This window comes from Sander vitreus, chromosome 8 (genome assembly GCF_031162955.1).
Source record: "Sander vitreus isolate 19-12246 chromosome 8, sanVit1, whole genome shotgun sequence".
Classification (NCBI taxonomy): Eukaryota; Metazoa; Chordata; class Actinopteri; order Perciformes; family Percidae; genus Sander; species Sander vitreus.
Window position 1 is genome coordinate 28,899,583 of NC_135862.1, and position 19,485 is coordinate 28,919,067.

The 19,485-nt window shown below is 41.6% G+C and overlaps 1 protein-coding gene across 1 annotated transcript; it reads right to left on the minus strand.

Moving 5' to 3' along the window:
- Positions 1-1,421: 1,421 nt before the first annotated feature.
- On the minus strand, positions 1,422-18,664 carry ano10b (anoctamin 10b). The gene is made up of 16 exons (XM_078257740.1): positions 18,525-18,664; positions 18,349-18,415; positions 16,502-16,770; positions 13,245-13,418; positions 10,734-10,871; positions 9,510-9,626; positions 9,271-9,387; positions 5,777-6,103; positions 5,307-5,489; positions 5,044-5,099; positions 4,856-4,930; positions 3,438-3,602; positions 3,160-3,351; positions 2,921-3,058; positions 2,721-2,837; positions 1,422-2,635 (listed from the first exon to the last, which is right to left on the minus strand). Exons 3-16 carry the CDS (start codon positions 16,761-16,763, stop codon positions 2,615-2,617), a joined length of 2,082 nt encoding a protein of 693 aa, XP_078113866.1. The 5' UTR covers positions 16,764-16,770; positions 18,349-18,415; positions 18,525-18,664; the 3' UTR covers positions 1,422-2,614.
- Positions 18,665-19,485: the final 821 nt, after the last annotated feature.

Genomic DNA, 19,485 nt, shown 5'->3' on the forward strand with positions numbered 1-19,485 from the left:
CTGTTTCCTTTCACCGACTTACTTTCCATAAAGAGCAGACACAGCAAACAACCAGTTCCCTTCTGTGAGTTTATTGCAGGACAGAATAAGCAAACATTGTTTAATCCTGATCCTGGGACCAGATTACTTAAATGTTTATCACTAACTCATCACAACCCTTCAGAATAGAGCACACAAACACACACACACACACACACACACACACACACACACACACACACACACACACACACACACACACAAATATGATTAGTGTCAGTGTCAGGAGTGCAGATGTACAGCCGCATGAAGAAGTCTCACCAGCCATCTGCATTTTTACTGAGGCAGGCCTTCTACAGCCTTGTGAAAAGCTGCATGTGGAATAACAAGGGAGGTGTATAGTGCCTCCTGGTGGCTGAAAAGAATATTAACTCCTAAAATCAATAACTCCTATACAGTAGTAAACAATGCACCACTGTTGAGCAAGAAATGGTGGACTTACCCGGTGTATTCAAGTCAAATCTGCCTGCGGTGAACGGTGAAACAACACTAATAGTATGAATGCAAAAGTGTTAGACTATAAGGTGAATTAGTTGTAGCACAGTGCTCAAGCAGTCATACTTAGAGACACACCACAGATTGCCAAGCAAGTTAAGGCTGAAATACACACATATAAAAATATAAATTTCTAATAGCAAAGCACAAAGCGGTCCTTTGGTAGCTCCCTATCACTCTCAATGCAGATTGAATCTTGGCACATAGCCCACTGTAATACTCTCATGTTACAGATGTGCCATGGTCCAATAACCATACTGTGATTATTTAAGGAGAGGGCAGTACCATCGAGGGAGGGAACAAGTGCAACTTTTTCTACTAACTACGCAACAGTAGCAAATTCTTTAAGTTCTTAAACATCAATTCAGACAGGAAAGAGAATTCAGCACAACAAATAATAAACAATTATAAATAAATGTGTAAAATACTCCACTATAAAAGTCTTTACCTCCCTCTATAAGGACTCAGTTTTTTACTTCTTAAAGTTAACTGACTGATCACTAAACTCACCTGGTACCATACTTCTACTGAAAACACAGACTGCAAGTTTAAGTTGAAGAGGCTGTACTCGAAATACTGTAGAAAAAAAAACAGCAGGCTGGGATTGCCTCCACACAGCTCTCACAGACCAAGTGTGACTTCATTCGCTGCTCAAGACGCCATTACTCCACTTTCTCTTTACATAGCAAATATTAGTTTGCTGCTATTTTAATGTTCTCAATGTCGAGTACAGCCCCTTGAAAAGGATTACAATCCAATCTGTTTTTTTCTCTATTTGATGAGGCCATAGACAAAATTATTGATTTTCTGAAATTAAAGCTGCAATAGTTTTGTTTTTGGCCACTTGGGGGCAACACACTGTAAACACAACATTTAAATAGTATCCCTTTATGAGGTTAACATGGCTAACTTGTTAGCAAACAGTTGTTTATTTACACATCCAGCAGTTACAGAACAACATTAGCATTCCTTTAGAGTTTCTGTCCATCTGATAGCCAATATTAACTCTCCTTTTAGCTCTGTCTTTGGTCTCAAGAGGGGAATATCTGGCCCTTTAGCTGCTAAATGCTCCATTATGTTCACCAGCTAGTTTCTTACTTTTTCTGTCTGCTGTTTGGTAGCCTACAGTGGGTTTATCAGAGTTTTGTTTTTGTTTTTTTACTGAAAACAGCTCAATTGAGGCTGATGAGAGTCGATCAAAACAGCAAAGTTGCGGGCCAGAAAGCCAAAACAATCAGCTAAAAGATGCAAAAAAATTCTCTGTTCAGCTGAGAGGAACTGCACTGATGGGTGATAATTATCTGTGGTTTTATTATTATGAGCCTACCCTATTACAAAAAGATTGATTAAAGCTGATTTAAAGACTTTCATTTCTATTACAGACTTTTATATTTGCACTTTTTATATTTGCACTCTTCCCACTTTGTATTGCAACTGCTGCACAGCAGTTTCCCTCAGGTTAAATAAAGTTTTAACTTTGTCTTATAATAATTATGAATCCTAAACACTCACTGTAGTTTATGACAAGGTGATCTGAGCAAAAACACTCCTGAAAGAAAAAAAATGGTCTTTGACCCTGCCCTTACATCAAATACTCTGTCCTGTCTGTCTTACTATTGTAAATATTGACTGTACATTCTGTAGCCATAGTGATTTTAAAAGAGCTCTCCAGTTTCCCCTCATTAAATCTAAACAAACCCTGAGAAAGCCTCCATTATCATAACATTTTTTTTTAAATTCTTTGTTTCAGCACACATAACCAATACAATTCAATTTGCAGTCTAATATTGAAAAAAAATAAAAAAAAATAAAACATTTTGCTGCTATTTCAATTGCACTTGCAGTGTACATGTAATATGAGTGTGCATTTAAAATGGTGTACATTGCAGAAGCACCATGTTAATAAGTGAGAGCAGCAGAAACACTAAAGTGTACAGGGTGAGTGAATTAGGGGCACAGCAGTATGCGTTGTTAGCTTGCTAGAGATCTAAGACTCTTCTCCTCTGTGAGTCCACACAACGCTGAAGTGGGTACTATGTTCTGTTCTGGTGTGACAACATGAAGCAACACCTCAACGCAATCAAGACTCTTGATGCGGTTTCTGGAAGAGAAGAAAGAAAGGTTGTCACATAAATGAAGCAGAACGCCAAAATGCTTAATAATGAAATGTATGTTGGAGGGTTAACCTGCTCTCTCAAGGCCCGCATGGACGTGTACTCAATACGCTCTCTCTTTTTCCGGATCCAGTCCGGTTCATCAGGGATCAGTACCGCCAAGACCACCTTAACCAAGATCAGCACATGCTGCGAACACACACAGAGGTAAAAATGTCAGGGTGATGTTCCTCTTTATGTGACTCTCACTACCCCCCCCCCAACCCCCTTACCTCGACTAAAATCGCCGACAGCAGAATGTTTGTGCCGCTCATCCCGCCCTCCTGAACCAGCTTTTGTAACTGTGGTGACAGCAACAGCAGCCAGCAGTTGGACACAACGGAGACAAAACTCAGGACCTCGAAAGCAATCTGAAACACAAGACAATGATGTGTGCTGTTTTACTCATAATTGAGTGCGACATACTGGCTGTGTCTCATTTCTATTGTGCGTTGTGTGTTTTTGTGCTGACCTGCCACACGCCCATGTTGGCCACAGGGGCGTAGAAGGGTTTCCGGAAGAGTTTGCAGATCTTGTAGGCGTCCGTTCGGATCTCCGTTACGTTATTGATGAGCAGCAGCACGGCCGTCAGAGGATACACGCAGGAGAAAAGACTCAAATACCCAAACTGCACCAGGAGCTCGATGTACTCTGAAAACAAGCCCTGTGACAAAACAAGAAGCTGTGTCATACACTGCCAGAGTGTTTTCTTATCCCTGTTTTGACTTTTTCTGAATACAGTACACTCACAGGAAAAACAGGCAGGGTGCTTTGGTTCCTATATTTGTCCTCCTGTGGGTCGTCTTCACTCTCTGCTCTATTGGGGGCGCTGATAAAGCGGTCCACCAGGTAGGGTATGACCACCTCTGTCACCTGGTTCACCAGCTGGGACACTATCAGCAGAGACGCTAAACGCTTCAGACAGACAAAAAGAATATATGAACTTATTGTCACTCAGAGACCCTTTGTGCGGAATGAGCTTCCAGAAGAAGTTGTGAGTTCCTCTTCAGTTAGTCTCGCTTTGCCAAACCTTCCTCCACAGTGCAGAGGAGGGTCTGGCTAGTCCACACAGCATGGGAGAAAAATGTGCTCTGGTTTATTGGCATTTCAGTTAACCATAGTCCTAATAAATCCACCGGAGTTTAAAATTCCAACACAAAGAAAGCGGAGGGTGACGGACATTGGCGAAAATACATGCATCCGGCGGAATTTCCTGCGGCACTGGAGCAATCCCTGAAGTGGAACGTCGAGGATATAGACTACCCCTCAGTTAACTTTTTCAAGAATAGGTTAGATTACATTTTGTATTCTGTCAAAAGATGTAATGTACAACTATAAAGTTTGTTTGTAATTTATGTAACTTATTTATGAAATGTAAGTAATTTTTAATCATGAAATCAATGTGCTTCAAATTTGTTTATATCATTTTTGTTTTTGTGTTGTTTGAGTCTGAAATAGAGGATTTTATATCCTGTACCAGAAAATGTTCAATAAATTTTAATAAATTAGAGAGCTTTTTTATTTCATTCACTTACTTTTTTTGGTCACACTCATTCTGAAAGGCACTGATTTTACACATGGAGATTTTATGAAGTTTATGAAGAGCACTGCTCTATTCTGGTTCCAGACCTCTGAATTGCCGCCCACATCTCAGACTTATCAAGTGACCCAAATACGCCTGGTGTTGTGCTCACTGACAGCTGTTTCCACAGGTTAGAGAAACAACTGACCAATCAAAGCTTTGTAGGCGCGGTTAAAAGTGGGAATCTTCCTACATAGCCAGCTAGCTACCTAGCTTCATTCATGAAAATGGCAACAGAAAAATGGCAACAAGTGTAAACAAGTGACACGGCTGTAAAAGTTGACAAAGGTCCACTTACAGAAATAATTACTCTTAAATCAATCAATTTTAACTATATAAAAATGAAAAAATGTTAATTTGTCCCAGCAAACACTACGCTAGCTTTCCTGTCAACTAGAAATAATGCGGGCAGGACGGTTACATCACTTGATATAGATTGATTAGGGCAAAAGAAAACAAATAACCCCCCCTGACAACAGGAATATGGCTAATATGAAAACTGTCAGGCTAAATTGCATTACTAAATTACTGTCCCTGCTGTCCCAACACTTTACAGAGACCAGTGGAAGAAGTGTAGAGCTGTTACCTTGCGAAGCAAAGGCACATCCTGCTTGAAGAAGGCAATATGGAAGAGCACTGCAAAGTTGTTGAAGAAGGTGAACTGGGGGGAGAGAGACAAGAGCCTGGTTAAAAAGCCTGCTGGGTAAGAGCTAATGGAGAGGAGAGGAGAGGAGAGGAGAGGAGAGGAGAGGAGATGATAGGAGAGGAACTAACCACCAAGACTTTGGCTGTCAGATGGTTCTCGAAGGCAGACTCCTCTCTGTGGTTCTCTAAAGGGAAATATAAGGGAAAGGGTTGGCTAATCATAAGCGTTATGAACAATACTATTGGCTGAATGACTATCTTCAATTCTTTTTTTGCTCTCTGTAAAGCGTATATTATGTACTGTATATATATATATATATAAGACAAACATTATTGCCACTGTATTCATGTATTCTTCATTCTCCCAATGGCATCCCCTCCATCTAACTCACCATATTCAGTCAGAGACTGTGCCACCATCCTGTAAACATTTCCTAGCATATTAGTATAGACGATGTGAAGCACTGAGGGTATGTAGAGCGAAGTCTGAGACAGCAGGGAGTCCCAGTCTTTGTGTAGCTGTTGCACCTGGGCCTCCCCCCAGTAGAAACAAAGCATCCCCAGTACCACCAACCCTGCAGAGATGTGACAGGGCAGGAGACATGATGAGGACGAAGATACAGCTGAGAAGAGTGTTTTTTAATTTTATAGAGCAGAGCATCTATGTGCTTTCATATGATTCAAACACTTTCTGGATTGCTTCATCCTAAATTGGTCACGCAGCAGACCTTTGGAAAATGTCACTGATACTTCTTTTACTTATAAATCAACTATTAATATCATGATAATATCATGATACCTTTTAGCTCAGTAGCGTGCGCTGATGAGTTCATTCAATTCACATTTAAAATTCAAGTTGTACCTAGAAACAGCCCCACCACTGGCACTGAGACCAGTGCCATGCGCAGGTCCCTCTGCCAATCAGGAAAGAGCGGCTCCATACGACCTGTCACTGGGTTGAGCCCGATGTCGCCGTGGAAACCGGGTCGAGGCTCTGCGAAGCGGTCAGCAAGTGTCAGGGTCCCCCAGCGGTAGGACAGGGTGGAGCTCCGACGCTTCCACAGCTCCATAAACACCGTGCACCAAAGCATGCTAAAGATCGCCTGGATCATGTGACCGGTGACAGCTGGTGCTGAGTCATCTTCAACACTTGTTGAGCCTGGCTTCCCTATCTCCCTTTGAACCTCACCTGTGATGGACAAGAAAAACTCTGTGTCCAGTTGGTTGGTTTGTTTTTCAACTTATAGCAGCACTCAAGTTAAAATACATCATCAATCAGCCTGAATTACATTGTGGGGCTGAGCATCCCATCCTCAATAACTGGAACATCAATGAGAGACTGTGCTGTAAACACCAATGAGCAGCCCTCTGTTCAGAGAAAGATGGATTTACTAAAATTGATATTTTTAGCCCTGTAGTGATATGACTTAAGGTCTGTCGTTTCAGCGCTCTAATTAAGATTAATTAAAAAAACAAGTGTCTCACCGTGTGCGTTTCTGACAAGCGGAAGCCAATGCAGGAACGTATAGTCGCCTCACAACTACAAACCCATCAACATGCCAATAACCAATTTGATCCTCTCCAATCTGGTTTTCGCCCCCTCCACAGCACAGAAACCGCTCTCCTCAAAGTCCTCAATGACCTCCTCACCTCTGCTGACACCGGTTCCCTCAACATCCTTATCCTCCTTGAAAGTGAGTGCAGCCTTCGATACCGTGAGCCATAACATCCTGCTCACCAGACTCAAAGACCTCGGTACTGCACTCAGCTGGCACTGCTCCTACCTTTCCAACAGATCCCACTTCATCTCTCTCCATAACCACACCTCTGCCACAGCCACAGTCACTCAAGGTGTTCCCCAAGGCTCCGTACTCGGCCCCCTCCTCTTCATCATCTACATCCTCCCCCTTGGTCAGATACTCCGCCACTTCAACCTGGACTTCCACTGTTACGCCAATGACACCCAGAACCCGCAACCTTGGCGTGATCTTTGATTCCACCCTCTCCCTTGAGCCCCACATCCGTCATGTCATTAAAACCTCCTTCTTTCACCTTCGCAACATCGCCAAAATCAGACCCTCTCTCACACCCCGCACTGCTAAAAGACTCATTCACGCCTTCATCTCCATCCGACTGGCCTACTGCAACTCACTTCTCCTTGGCATCAGCTCTACCAACATCAACCGACTCCAACTGGTCCAGAACGCAGCCGCCCACCACATCACTCCACTCCTAAAACAACTCCACTGGCTTCCTATCTCCAACTGGATCACCTACAAAATCCTGGTCCTCACCTACAAAGCCCTCCACCATCTGGCCCCCTCATACCTTACTCACCTCAGCCGGTCTCCTCTGCATCCACAAGTCCAACCTCGGCAGTTTTCGGGACAGAGCCTTCTCCAGGGCAGCTCCCAGGCTCTGGAACTCCCCCAATCTCTCCCTCACCATCTTCCAGTCCCGCCTCAAGACCCATCTCTTCACCTCTGCCTATCCATAGCCCCACGCCCTCTCCCTTTTCATCTGTGCCTGAATCTTTTGCTTTAAAATTTGAAAGTTTTGCTTTGTTGTGCATTGTTTTTATTATCTACCTGCCCTGTAAAGCGACTTTGAGTTCATGAATCCTGAATCCTGAACCTAATGGGAATCTTTGCCTGCCTGCACCTTTTTCCTGCCTTGTTCCTATTTACCCGAGGACTCTGTTACTTCTGTTTGGCTACTTTTCTATCCATGCCAGTGAGCTCATGTGCTTTCATTTTATCAATAAACACCTGTACTCTTCCCGTCTGCCTAGTCTGTCTGCATTTGGGTCCTATTCCGTTCTGCCTTGCACTCACCCCTGTGACAATAACTATAGGCAATTAACATGCTAACACTTAAAAAAGTCATTTTTACTCTGTTACCACCCTCAGGGCAAGCTTTACAGATGAGTGAGCAAAACAATTTTTTACCAGGAGTAGTGAAAGATAGGTATGGAAGCCAAAAATGGCCGGGCTGCAATCATTTCATTTTATCAAAATTATCAAGATCATGAGTTAATTACCATTACCATGATAACAAAGTTGTTAAAGTTTTCTGTTGATACTGAATACTTATCTTAAAAAACAAGATAATTAGCTTGTGATCTAGTTTTTCAGATAACAGGATTAAATAAAAAAAAATATTCCAACAACCATCCTTGGCTTCCATTGATAAGATTAGCAAGGCAGACTTTTGGTATTAGTGCAATCCTCTCTTGTCCCCTGTATCTTTTGGTGTAAAGCATCACACACTGGCCAGTGCAAATGAGCGTCATAGTACTGAGTCTTTTCAAGCTGAAACAGCTGCTTCACTTGTAATATGTCATATTGTAATATATCATATATATATATATATATATATACACACATATATCTATGTATATACATAGATACCGTAGTACCTGGCTTTAAGCCTTTGTATAATTTAAACGGGTGAGTTATATAACAATTCACCCCCCGTACAGTTGTCATAAGGGGGGAAGTTAGATATAGAGACCAAAACAGTTTTTTCTACCAGAGTGTAAACATGTTTATTTCTGCTGTAAAGTTGGGATTTTTTTAACACGGGAGTCTATGGGGATTGACTCGCATCAAGGAACTGCAGTTCAGCTTAAATCAAATTTTTCTGTTGCATGACTAAAACAACTGTTGAACGTACACATGGTCCACCAAAACAAGTTCCTTCTTGCAGCTATTTTGCAGAGGCACAGTTGCTCCTTCCAGCGCTTAGCGCTGGCCAAGACCGATTGTGATTGGTTTAAAGAAATACCAATAAACCAGAGCACATTTTTCTCCCATCCCGGAATGCTGTCTGGCAACCCAAGACTAATGCTTTAACACACACATGCTCATTGTCAGCATCTTACTGAGATATTACTAATTACTTAATCCAAAGTACTTTACCTGACAAAAGAAGGATTAACATTACCTCTTGTGATATTAAATTAAACATGTTCGTAACAGAAATTTGTAAAACACCTTTTTCATCTGTGAAATGTTATTCCATGTTGCTTAGTTTGGCATTTCTTTCACATGAAGATCCAAAAGCAGCACGTCTTTCTATGAGTCTTTATGGTCAGAACGGGTCAGATGTCTGTCCCAAGATGGCGGCGGCAGAGCCACAAGCCTGAGGCGGTATCTACATATATATATATATATATATGGTATATATAAGATTCATATCAAGGTACAAATACGCTTGTGATTAAGGAACTCTAGTTGCTTGCAAATCCTTGAAAAGAATACATATTCTAATGGTAAAATCATGTATTGAGTGCTAAATATGTAAATAATAAATGCCATACATGAACAAAAATAAATGATAAATCCACACACCTACCTGAGAAATATGTAATGGACAGGCCCAGTATCGCTGGTGGGAGCAGAGACCAGGTGTAGAAATCAAGGAAGCTGAAGTAGAAAGCCACAGGGTTTCCAAAATACTCATTGACTGAATCTGGATAAAGTAGCAGACAGGTGACTGGTGTAAGTGCATGCATGGTTCATTGCCATACAGGCAGGAAAAAGAAACTGTCACCCACACAGCCATCTATTGTGAATTCTATGTGTGTCACCCACCCAGCGGCTGAGCCAGCTGATTCCCAGAGTACCAAGCTTTACTGAGATCCCTCAGTTTGGTCGGGTTGTGGAGGGGAAACGTGTCCACAATAACACCAGCTGACACAAGCTTGCGCCCTGCAACAACATTAAGTTCTACACACATGAAATTAAAACACTCACAAATGAAGCACAGCACAAATTCCTTCAGGAAGACTTCTTAATTTATCACTTTTCTCTCTCTTCTAAAACTGAACAGCTGTTAGAGGCGTTCACTTTCTTTTAACCAATCAGAAGGGGCCATGAATTTCACGAGCCAATCACAGCATGACATCCCTGTTTTAAACCTGTCTTCTCTCTGCTGCTCAGTTGTCATTTCAGGCAGAGAGCACAACCCTCCTCCTCCCCTTCCACCTCTAGTCTTCATCACACACGGCTCCCTGGGTCCTCCTCTGGCAGATCGCTCCCGTCGGCTCCTCGGTCCGGTCTTTGGGCTCCCTCACACCACCACCAGTGTCTAGACTCCATCGGGGGGAATATCTTTTGGCTTTCTACCCCTTTAAATATATTTCATAACGATGGAGTCTAATCTGCAAAGACTCTGTACATTTCATATTTTGCATATGTACAAATACATTTTGCATATCTGCAACAAAGTCTCTCCTGATTGAAGTAGAGTGACCTGAGAACATGGGTAAAAGAGGGACAGTAGCAACAACTAATCCACACATATACAGTTACACACATACAGTATACAGTACATCACACACACTGAGGGTGATGCTGACTGAAGCAATTTCTTGATCGAATGTGAGAAGAGAATAACAGCTGAGGTCAGTATATCTGGATACTGGCTGAATGTGGAGATAGCAGTTAAATAATATTTACAACATTGCTGTCATTATGTCCAAAAACCTCAATCCTAATTGATGATTAGATTGCTCTCAACACAACTGAATGGGAGTCTACAATGTGATGAGATGTGTGCATTATAAAGAAAGTCTTAACATGTGGTGATCTTCATCTATTGAGTTGTTGTTTGTGTCTGTGTATTTGCATCTTTGTCTGGATCGATTCATTGAAATTATCAAAATACAGTAAGTCATAAATTGAAAACACAGAATTCCTCCCCCTCACTAGTATATTGTCTTTACATTGCTCCATAAATAAAGTGTTTATCTCGATGGAAATTTGTGTGCATCCTGTCTTCCCATACAGTTTTGAACACACAGCGAAAGAACTCACAGATGTTGGCACGATGTGGCAGTATGTAGCTGTCAGACAGGCCGGGTATTCTCAGGTCTTTCTGCGCCCGCATACCGTCCAGCTCATACCTCACTATGTACTGCCTCTCCGCCAGGGTCAGGAATACCTCCATGTTGTCTGTCACACACATGGATATACACAGATACATAAATATAGCCAGTGCTGCATGGAAACAAACACACACCAAATTGAAAAATATAGTTTTTAAAAGAACAAGACTAAGAGTCTACAGCCATGCTGCTAGGCTGTAAGTACGTATGCAGATGTTTAGTATGTATACATGCTAAAATGTTACTACGCCCTGCAGTGCCCTGCTACGCCATGAACTACTACAACTAGTATTTCTAGTCATAGTTTTTTATTGTGACTATTATTACCACTGTTCATCACACTCCCAACCGGTACCGTCAGACACCGCCTACCAAGACCCTGGGTCTGTCCGAGGTTACCGAATATTCCATAACGTAACATACCATACATTGCAGAGCGACCTGTTGAAAATGTAAGCCATGTCCCAATTCAACAATTCAGGCTACACCGTTGTTTTGCCAAAGTTAAATTGCATGTTTCCATTATGAGGAAGTCAAACTTACAGTTTCTGTCATATTTCTGTCAAAGTGGTTGTAAATAGCCATGGCGCGCTTACCCCGGTCCTCCGGTAACATTAACAGTTAGCATGTGTTAGCATGGCGGCGTTAGCCAGCAATGGTCGGGATCACTTCACCGACAGTGTCTCAATTTCTTTTGGTTAGTAACTAACTCAAGTACTATATAATTTCATGAGAGCACAGGAATGTTGAAATAACTGAAAATGCCCATCCCCACTAGTAGCCATGATAAATTAGCGTAAATCTCAATGCTTATCTGTTCAGGAGGATATTAGTCAACTCTGTGTCCTTTTGGGCTCGTTGTTGGGCTCTTAGCTGTCTCCATCTTTTAAATGCATCTCCAATATTAACATTACATGACATGTCATTTAGCTGACGCGTTTATCCAAAGTGACTTACAATTGCTAAATATCAAAGGCTGCACGCCTCTGGAGCAACTAGGGGTTTTAAAGTGTCTTGCTCAGGGACACATTGGTTGATGTATCGCAGTGGGAATCAAACCCAGATCTCCCACACCATGTGTCATATCCACTGTGCCATTAACACCACTATTTACCCATGTTTTACCACGTCTCTGGTCATGCAACTGTTTAGAAAGATGGCGAGTTTTTTTTTAGGTTGGGTAGAATGAATCTATCTCTGTTAATCCAGTTGCTTCTACCATGCCTGGAGCACGTTGTCGTTGCATGTTTGCGTTTCATGTCTGGCAACCCTGAGTCCTGTACTACAAATCAAGATCAACATGCCCTGGATTTATTTCAGTTACCCGGCTTCACCTAATCTAACAACCGCGGTCTTGCATAACCAGTGTCACGGCGGTGGTTATCAACTAGTTCAGTCAACCCAGAATTTCCCAATCCAGCAACGTGCGCATTCACATAAAAGAGGACCAATCATGACCAATCACAAACATCTACCAGAGCCGCACATTTTACATAAGAAGAGCAAACTATAATTCTACATAAATATGAAGAACACAAACACGGTTTTACAGGCAAAACACAATACAGTTGCTGCTTCCTAAAACAGGAAGGAAAGCTGGCAAAAAAAAGCATAAATGCGTAAATCACAACGCTTATCAATATCACTTCCCTATCAGTCAGGCACAAGATCTGACCATAATTACTTGTGCTTTCCATAAACTGCCTATTATTTTAGTTGCAACCCTGGCAGTGGTAAGCGATCGTGAGAGCAAATACAAAATATAAAAACATAATTCAAACCGATGTGCACATTGGCAACACACAGCTCACGAAGCCGACAAATAGCCTTTACGTAATTCCCTCCGCTCAAAATCTATATCTTTCATAAAAATACCCATAAGGGGTTGTTGGTCTCTAAATGTTTTAACTTTTATGAGCGCACCTCTCTCTTCGCCCACTGAGCTCCACCATATCAAGACAAGAACGTTGATGCCGTTATCAATTGAGTATTGATTGGTCAGTAGACGGTGCTTTTACACTGGTTGATCTTTAATCTCCAACATAACCTGCTCCCGAGCAGGTTAGGTGTTCAGCATAAGTTACCACTGCGATTTAACCCGGTAACAAATGATCCACCGTCGTGATACACAAAACCCTGGGTTGAACCTGAAGTTACCTCGTTAAGGCCAAATCTTGCTTCGTAGTACAGGCCTGTCAAAATGGGCCATAACACACAGACCAAAACAAAAACAGACATTCAAAGGAGAAAATACTGGGGTTAGCATTGTTTCAGAGAAGATAGTATTTCAACTTAGCATGTTTCCTTAATATCTGATGATGTATTTTTTGATTTAATACAGAAAATATATTACATATTGGACCTTAAAACAACTCAAATACACTCCCTCTCTCTTTATGGTTTCAACATGTAAAGTACATTCAAAGCTGGACAGTTGTACCTGAATCTTTAAAGTGGTCTCTGTCATTGTAGGAAAAGGCTTCCATGTCTTTGTTGCGGTAAGTCTTACATAGACCTAACTCTTCAGTGGCTTTAAGTAACGTACAGCGTGGGGCAGAGACAACGATGAGATCACCACTGGCATCCTCGCCTGGGTGGGCCAGTAATGCAGCACCTGGGGGGGAAAGAGTTGGAAAAGAGGGAGTATTGAAACACTTATTTTTTTGTCATTTGTAGACAGACTTAACATTGGTCACATTCCTTCACAAACTTTGTTTCAGTAGTTGATATATTATCCAAACATACAGGTAGTGGTAAAGATTTTAACTTAATGACATTGGCAGCTGATAAAGGTAACTGACTGGGTTTTGCATGATTTTGGTGTGATTTCCTGAGAAATTAAGGAGTTATGTCTAAGCTAGGTCAAGCTTTTTTTTGTTGATGTGACATTCAACTAATGAGATGCATGTCTTTTCGTTAGAAAAGAAAAATAATGTTGAGTGTCATCAGCAAATAAATGATAATGAAGAAGAGCCCAAAGGTGGAATTGTCAAAACAAAAGCCTTTAAGAGCTAAGAACAGAAGAGGAATATATGTATGAACTGTATGTTGCTGTATTGCTTTGTTCCAACTACAATTACACAATGTTTACATTTAGTGAAATACGCTGTGATCACACCATTTCATCAAATTGAAATATTCTAAATGTCTTGTTCATCATTTACAGTATACTAGGGATGTAACGATACACCAAACCCACGATTCGGTTCGTATCACGATTTTTGACCCACGATTCAATACAAACCTTGATTCTTTTATTTATTTATTTATTTTAATGGGGGGGTATTACATTTACTCAGTAAACATAATACAACTTTTTTTTGCTACATGGCATCGTTTTGTCATTGATTACATGCCACTTTGCAGTAATACAACAGAGACCTTATTTATTGATATTGATAGATTTCAATATCGATCAATCCAACACCAAAGATTCTTTTGTACCTTAAAATAATGTTTCCAAAATCGTTTCAGTGGTTCATCAACTCGTTCGAATGAGAAATAACAATAATGGTAATGATAACAGTAATGGACAATTTCGCCTCCAACCTGTAGGGGGACCGAAGAGTGTAAGCAACTTTAGAGTGCCTACTGTAAAGTTGCTGGTTGACAAGTAGCTAATGCTAATGCTTGACCAAAGAATTTCTAATAAGGGAAGAAGTTCCACTCTCTCGTTACTTCCGGCTTCTGAACTGGTTGCAGTTCCACCAGAGTTCCATATAGGGGGCGCTCACAGGCCAGTGCAGAATGAATGGGACTCTATGGAGCTATACCCCTCAAAATCCACTTTTCTCAGGATATCATTTTTTGTCTAGTAATTTGAATGTTGCATTCGAAAGGGGAGGCTAAGAAAATACACACTGCTGGGTGTTAGATTTTTTTAAAGTGGCTTTTTTGTTCTAAAAAGCCTTTTAAAATGTCAGTGACGTCATACACATATACGGCCAGGGATACTGCTTTACGGCAAGCTCTGAGTCGCTTCCTTTGTTCTCTCGAAGCATCGACAACACAGCTGACAGGTTAGGCTCTCCTTGTTAATACATGTGCTAGAAAGAGGTTTGCTAATGTTTTAAAGACCACGCCGAAATATTCACTCTGACATTCTGGTTCTGCTTTGGATGGCGTCAAGCGGGATCTCCGATCGTAATCAGTCCTTCACTGACCAATCAGCATTCATTAGCAGAATGCTAGCGTGTTATGGGCAACAACGACTCAACCTGTAAGAAATCGAAAGGACACTAGTACTCGTTCATTCAACTTTTGACCTATAATCCATGTTGAACTTGCAAAAACTACAATCAAATCTGAGATTTCTTAACGACAATCAGGCGAAAGAGACAAATTTAGCCGTCTAGCTCCATAGAGTCCCATTCATTTAGCACTGCACCGCGATCGCCCCCAGTGGAACTCTGGTGGAACTGCAACCAAATTCGATACAATGGGGCTGAATAGGGAGTGGAACGGCTTTCCGTAGACGGGCTTTGGCTTGACGTTAGCTAATTCTTGGTGGGTAACATAAGATTACGACATCGTTCACGCTCAGTTTTTTTTAGTATGATTGTTTTGACCACGGTTAACAACTCTGGGCTAACCCACAAATTAATCAGTAACGTTAACTGTATAGATAGGCGACTAATCTAATGGTAATTTAGCCAGCTAGCACACCCCTGTCTGTCTGCCTCACTCTCCCGGAGCTGCAAGGTTTCAGTCGGTATGAGAGCTGACAACAGCCCCGGCCCCGGGACACATCCACAGTCAGCCCCCAGCCAGCTAGCAGCCAGCCACATTCATTACAGCAATCCAAACCCAGTCAGCACTTAACTCTGGTGCTAAGGCTAATGGCAGTTAACTGAACCGTCGGGAAACAGACTCAGGCACCCGAGTCAGAACAGCGGCCATTCGTAATGTTACACCTCCGTTGGAAGGGATGTATCGCGATTCTGCCTTCTCACTCCGCGACACAGGTTCATGGATCCGAGTGTCGCGATTTCGGTTTCATATCGCATATCATTACAGCCCTACAGTATACAGTACCCATTTTTTGGACTTTTTGACTTTGGGATCTTCAAAAAGTTCTGTAGGGCTTAACATTTTTTGGCAGCACAGTATGGTTTGAATGACCAATGTAAAAACAAAACAATAGAGTGATCTAAGAAATGTCCACCAAGGAGAGATCTAGGCTACTCCTTCATACCTCCTCCAAGACCATAATGACAATAATGACACAAATTATTATTTATACATGAAAAAAGTAGTTTGAATATTGAAATGAAGCGTTTATCTGCAAATAAATGCATGTGGATGCAGCTGTAGAAAACAAGTATGCTTTTCTTTTCATATGTTTTCTGTCCTAGTTAAATATTAACCACATGAGACACCTAGACACCATTAGACATCTAAATCTCCCCACGGGGATAATGGAAGTTTATCTTACATTGGAATCATTTAACTATATTTATCTTCATTGCCAACTTGCATGCAAAAGCAATCAGATGTTAAAAATGCTAGAGACCCTCCAATGTGACACAACGACAATGACTCTCCTGTTCAAGAGACTTCCAGTATGAGAGAGTAAAAAAGCTCATAAATGTTTGATGTGTATGTTTTTTGTTTTTTCGCATGGTAGCAATCAATGCAGATAGACACTTGAGCTGTACGGGACTCTTGCAGCTCATCACTTGTTATTCGAGCACTTACCTCCATCTTTCTGAGGAGCTCCAATCACTCTGACGAGCCACCTTTTCGTCTCAGGGCGAACTTTCTCTCCGAGCTTCACCAGAACCAACGGCTCGACCCGCTCCGATACACAGCAGGGGCAACTAACTTTAGTCCAGCTTGGTCCGACAGCGGTAGCACTGAGTTTGCTCAGGACCTTCCCCGCTGAAGTCTTACCCTCCGGCTGCTGGGCTGTTTCACTGCTGCTGCCACCGCCACCTTCATCGCCACCTGCCTTACTCATGCTGAGACTGAGAAGAAATGTTAACAAAAAAAAAGTTATAGTTTGTGGTTCATGTAAGAGCCATTTTCATCTGTTTTGGGTGTAGGACACAAATTGTCCACTGGTGTCACTAGTGTGCTTTTGAGTGACGTCTAGGTAGGAAACTTTCATCAGGTAACAGGGGGTGCTGTTGTTCACTGCATCAAATCGCTACACACCGCAATCATCTCATGTGGATGTGTAAATGTTTAATGATGGAGATTGATGGACACATGGATTCTTGCACGTTTATTTGAAGACCATTGTGATCAATAAATGTCCATAAAACGCAATGATGACTCATAGACGGATTATGGCATGGGCAAAGTGGGAACCCAGGGCCCTGCCGCTCCAGGGGGGCCCCTGACGCTCCAGGGGGGGGGGCCCTGACGCTCAATTTATTGAGATTGATACTTTAGTTTTAGTTTCTCTCAAGTATGCACTGCTGCGGTTTCATCAAAGAGGCAACCTGGCTGTCGGTGTCTGTGTAAGTGCCGCTGCTTTCAAGTGCCGCTCCTGACGAGAAGCTTGTTCTGGCCGTGTCTGTCTATCCCGAGCTGTATGATATGTCAGACAGAAACTATCACAGCAAAGACAGAAAAGCCAATTTGTGGGAGTAGATCAGCTGGACATCGAATGTCGCTGGTGAGTGTTGTATTTTCATCAGCGTACGTGCTGTAAGCTTGTTGTTGTTTGTAGTCACCCCTCTGTTAACGTAGCGTTAACTCCCTCACTAATGTCAGTGAAGCACTCAGATAAAGTGGTCCCCAGCGCTCTGCCAGCACTTTTCTACCAGAAAAAAATGGACATGCCCTAATGAATGATTTCCAAGTTACAGTTATAAGTGCCAATTACCAAATGTTGGAATGCTAACATGCTTACCTAAGATGGAGTCCATGGTAAACATTAAACCTTAACATCATTCCGCATGTTAGCGTTGCCATTGTTAGCATGCGAGCATGCGGATGCTAGTTTCACTGTCATAACTTGGCTATAATCCTTTTATGAGCAGACTAAAAGTCATAAAGCATTGAAGAAACACTTTTGTTAGTCAGAATGTATCTACCTGTTAGTGTGCCACAAACCACTACCAACTTTTGTAACCTCTTTTCTGACATGCTGCAATAGACTTTTTATAATCCATTATTTACATATTTGACTGCAGTCATAGCTTGACAGTTATGATTTTTTTTTTTTTTCATCTCTGCATTTGCATCACCAGCTATTACAATACATTCAACTGGCTATGGAGCTCTTAGATTTGCATGTAAGACTCAACATGCATGGAGAAATTTGCAGCACTAACGGCGGCTAAAAAGAACTTCCTCTGTTTTGATTGCACTGCAACTGGGTTTGAAGATACACTGGCAGACAAACAAACACGTGGAAGACAGGATAAGACTGACAGAGACACAGGAATACAGAACTTAGAGGTTATACAGTCCCTCCAATTATGATTGAGATATGTTTTAACAGACAGGGAGAGAGAGAGAGAGAGAGAGAGAGAGAGAGAGAGCGAGAGAGCGCAATATGGTGAAAGATAAGGATGAATCAGAAAATAAAACACCTTGGGAGCGTTGATGATGAGGTTCTGGTCTCTGGTATTACAGCAGGCCCACACCCCCTTCAAACTCCTGTTTGAACACACACACATACACACACACACACGAACATGAAGACAACAACATCTATTTTCCTGAAAAGAAACCGGAAAAAATACATTTTCTCTTTGCAAACACTTACCCTTAGCCTCAATGTGTGGTTCCTCCCAGCTTTGTGTTTGTGTATATGTGTATGTATGTGTGTGTGCATATAGCAGGAAGGAATGCGGAGGAACTTTTAGAGACTGCAGGGTGTGGAGGGTTGTTTGGTTTATGTTCAGGCTCCTCCCTGCTGCCTGCTCTCTGCTTTACTGCTGCTGCAGCCCAGGGTCCTACTGCTCCTCCCGCCTCTACTACTCTAACTGAGTTAAAAAAACAACAACAAAAAAACACACCCTACCCTAAAGATGCTCCAGGGCAACTACACTTTGGTTTGAAAATTTAGACAATCTGCTGCTTTAAAAACATGTCAGGTAGATTAGATAAGTAACCTACTAGATTAGAACATGGTTGACCTTTATTATACTAAAACAAAAAAGCAAATCCAATGTTTGACATTTGGACAAATTACACTGTACCACATACTACGACATCAGTGGTTAGCAACCTTTTTAAATTAAGACATTTTCTCCCACACTCAGCACTTCTCACCTTATATAAACCTTTATTTGAGCCGCATTTAAACTATTGTAATGTCATATGGTGTAACACTTTTCCCAGCCACTTGAAAAAAAATTACAGACCTTACAGAAAAAAATCATACGGGCAATACTCAGACTCGTCCTTTGTTTCGTTGCCTTATTTTGCTAAGGCTTGCCGAATATAATGTCTTTCATAATGCCTGCATGATATTCCAGGTCTTTCACAGGTTAAATGATTATGTAAGCTTGTTCCAATCTGTCATCCCCAGCACACTTATGACACAAGGGAAAAACACCTAATCACTGGCAAAAAATGAAGGCTAAAGTGCACGAGCCTGAGTGTAGTTTGAAGGAAAAATTGCTTATAACATGAATGTTGAATATTCTTTAAGTTATATTTATACTGGGATCATCTGTATTTTGTGGTATTTGTCTGTGTTGTGTCTATTGTAAAGTTGTGAG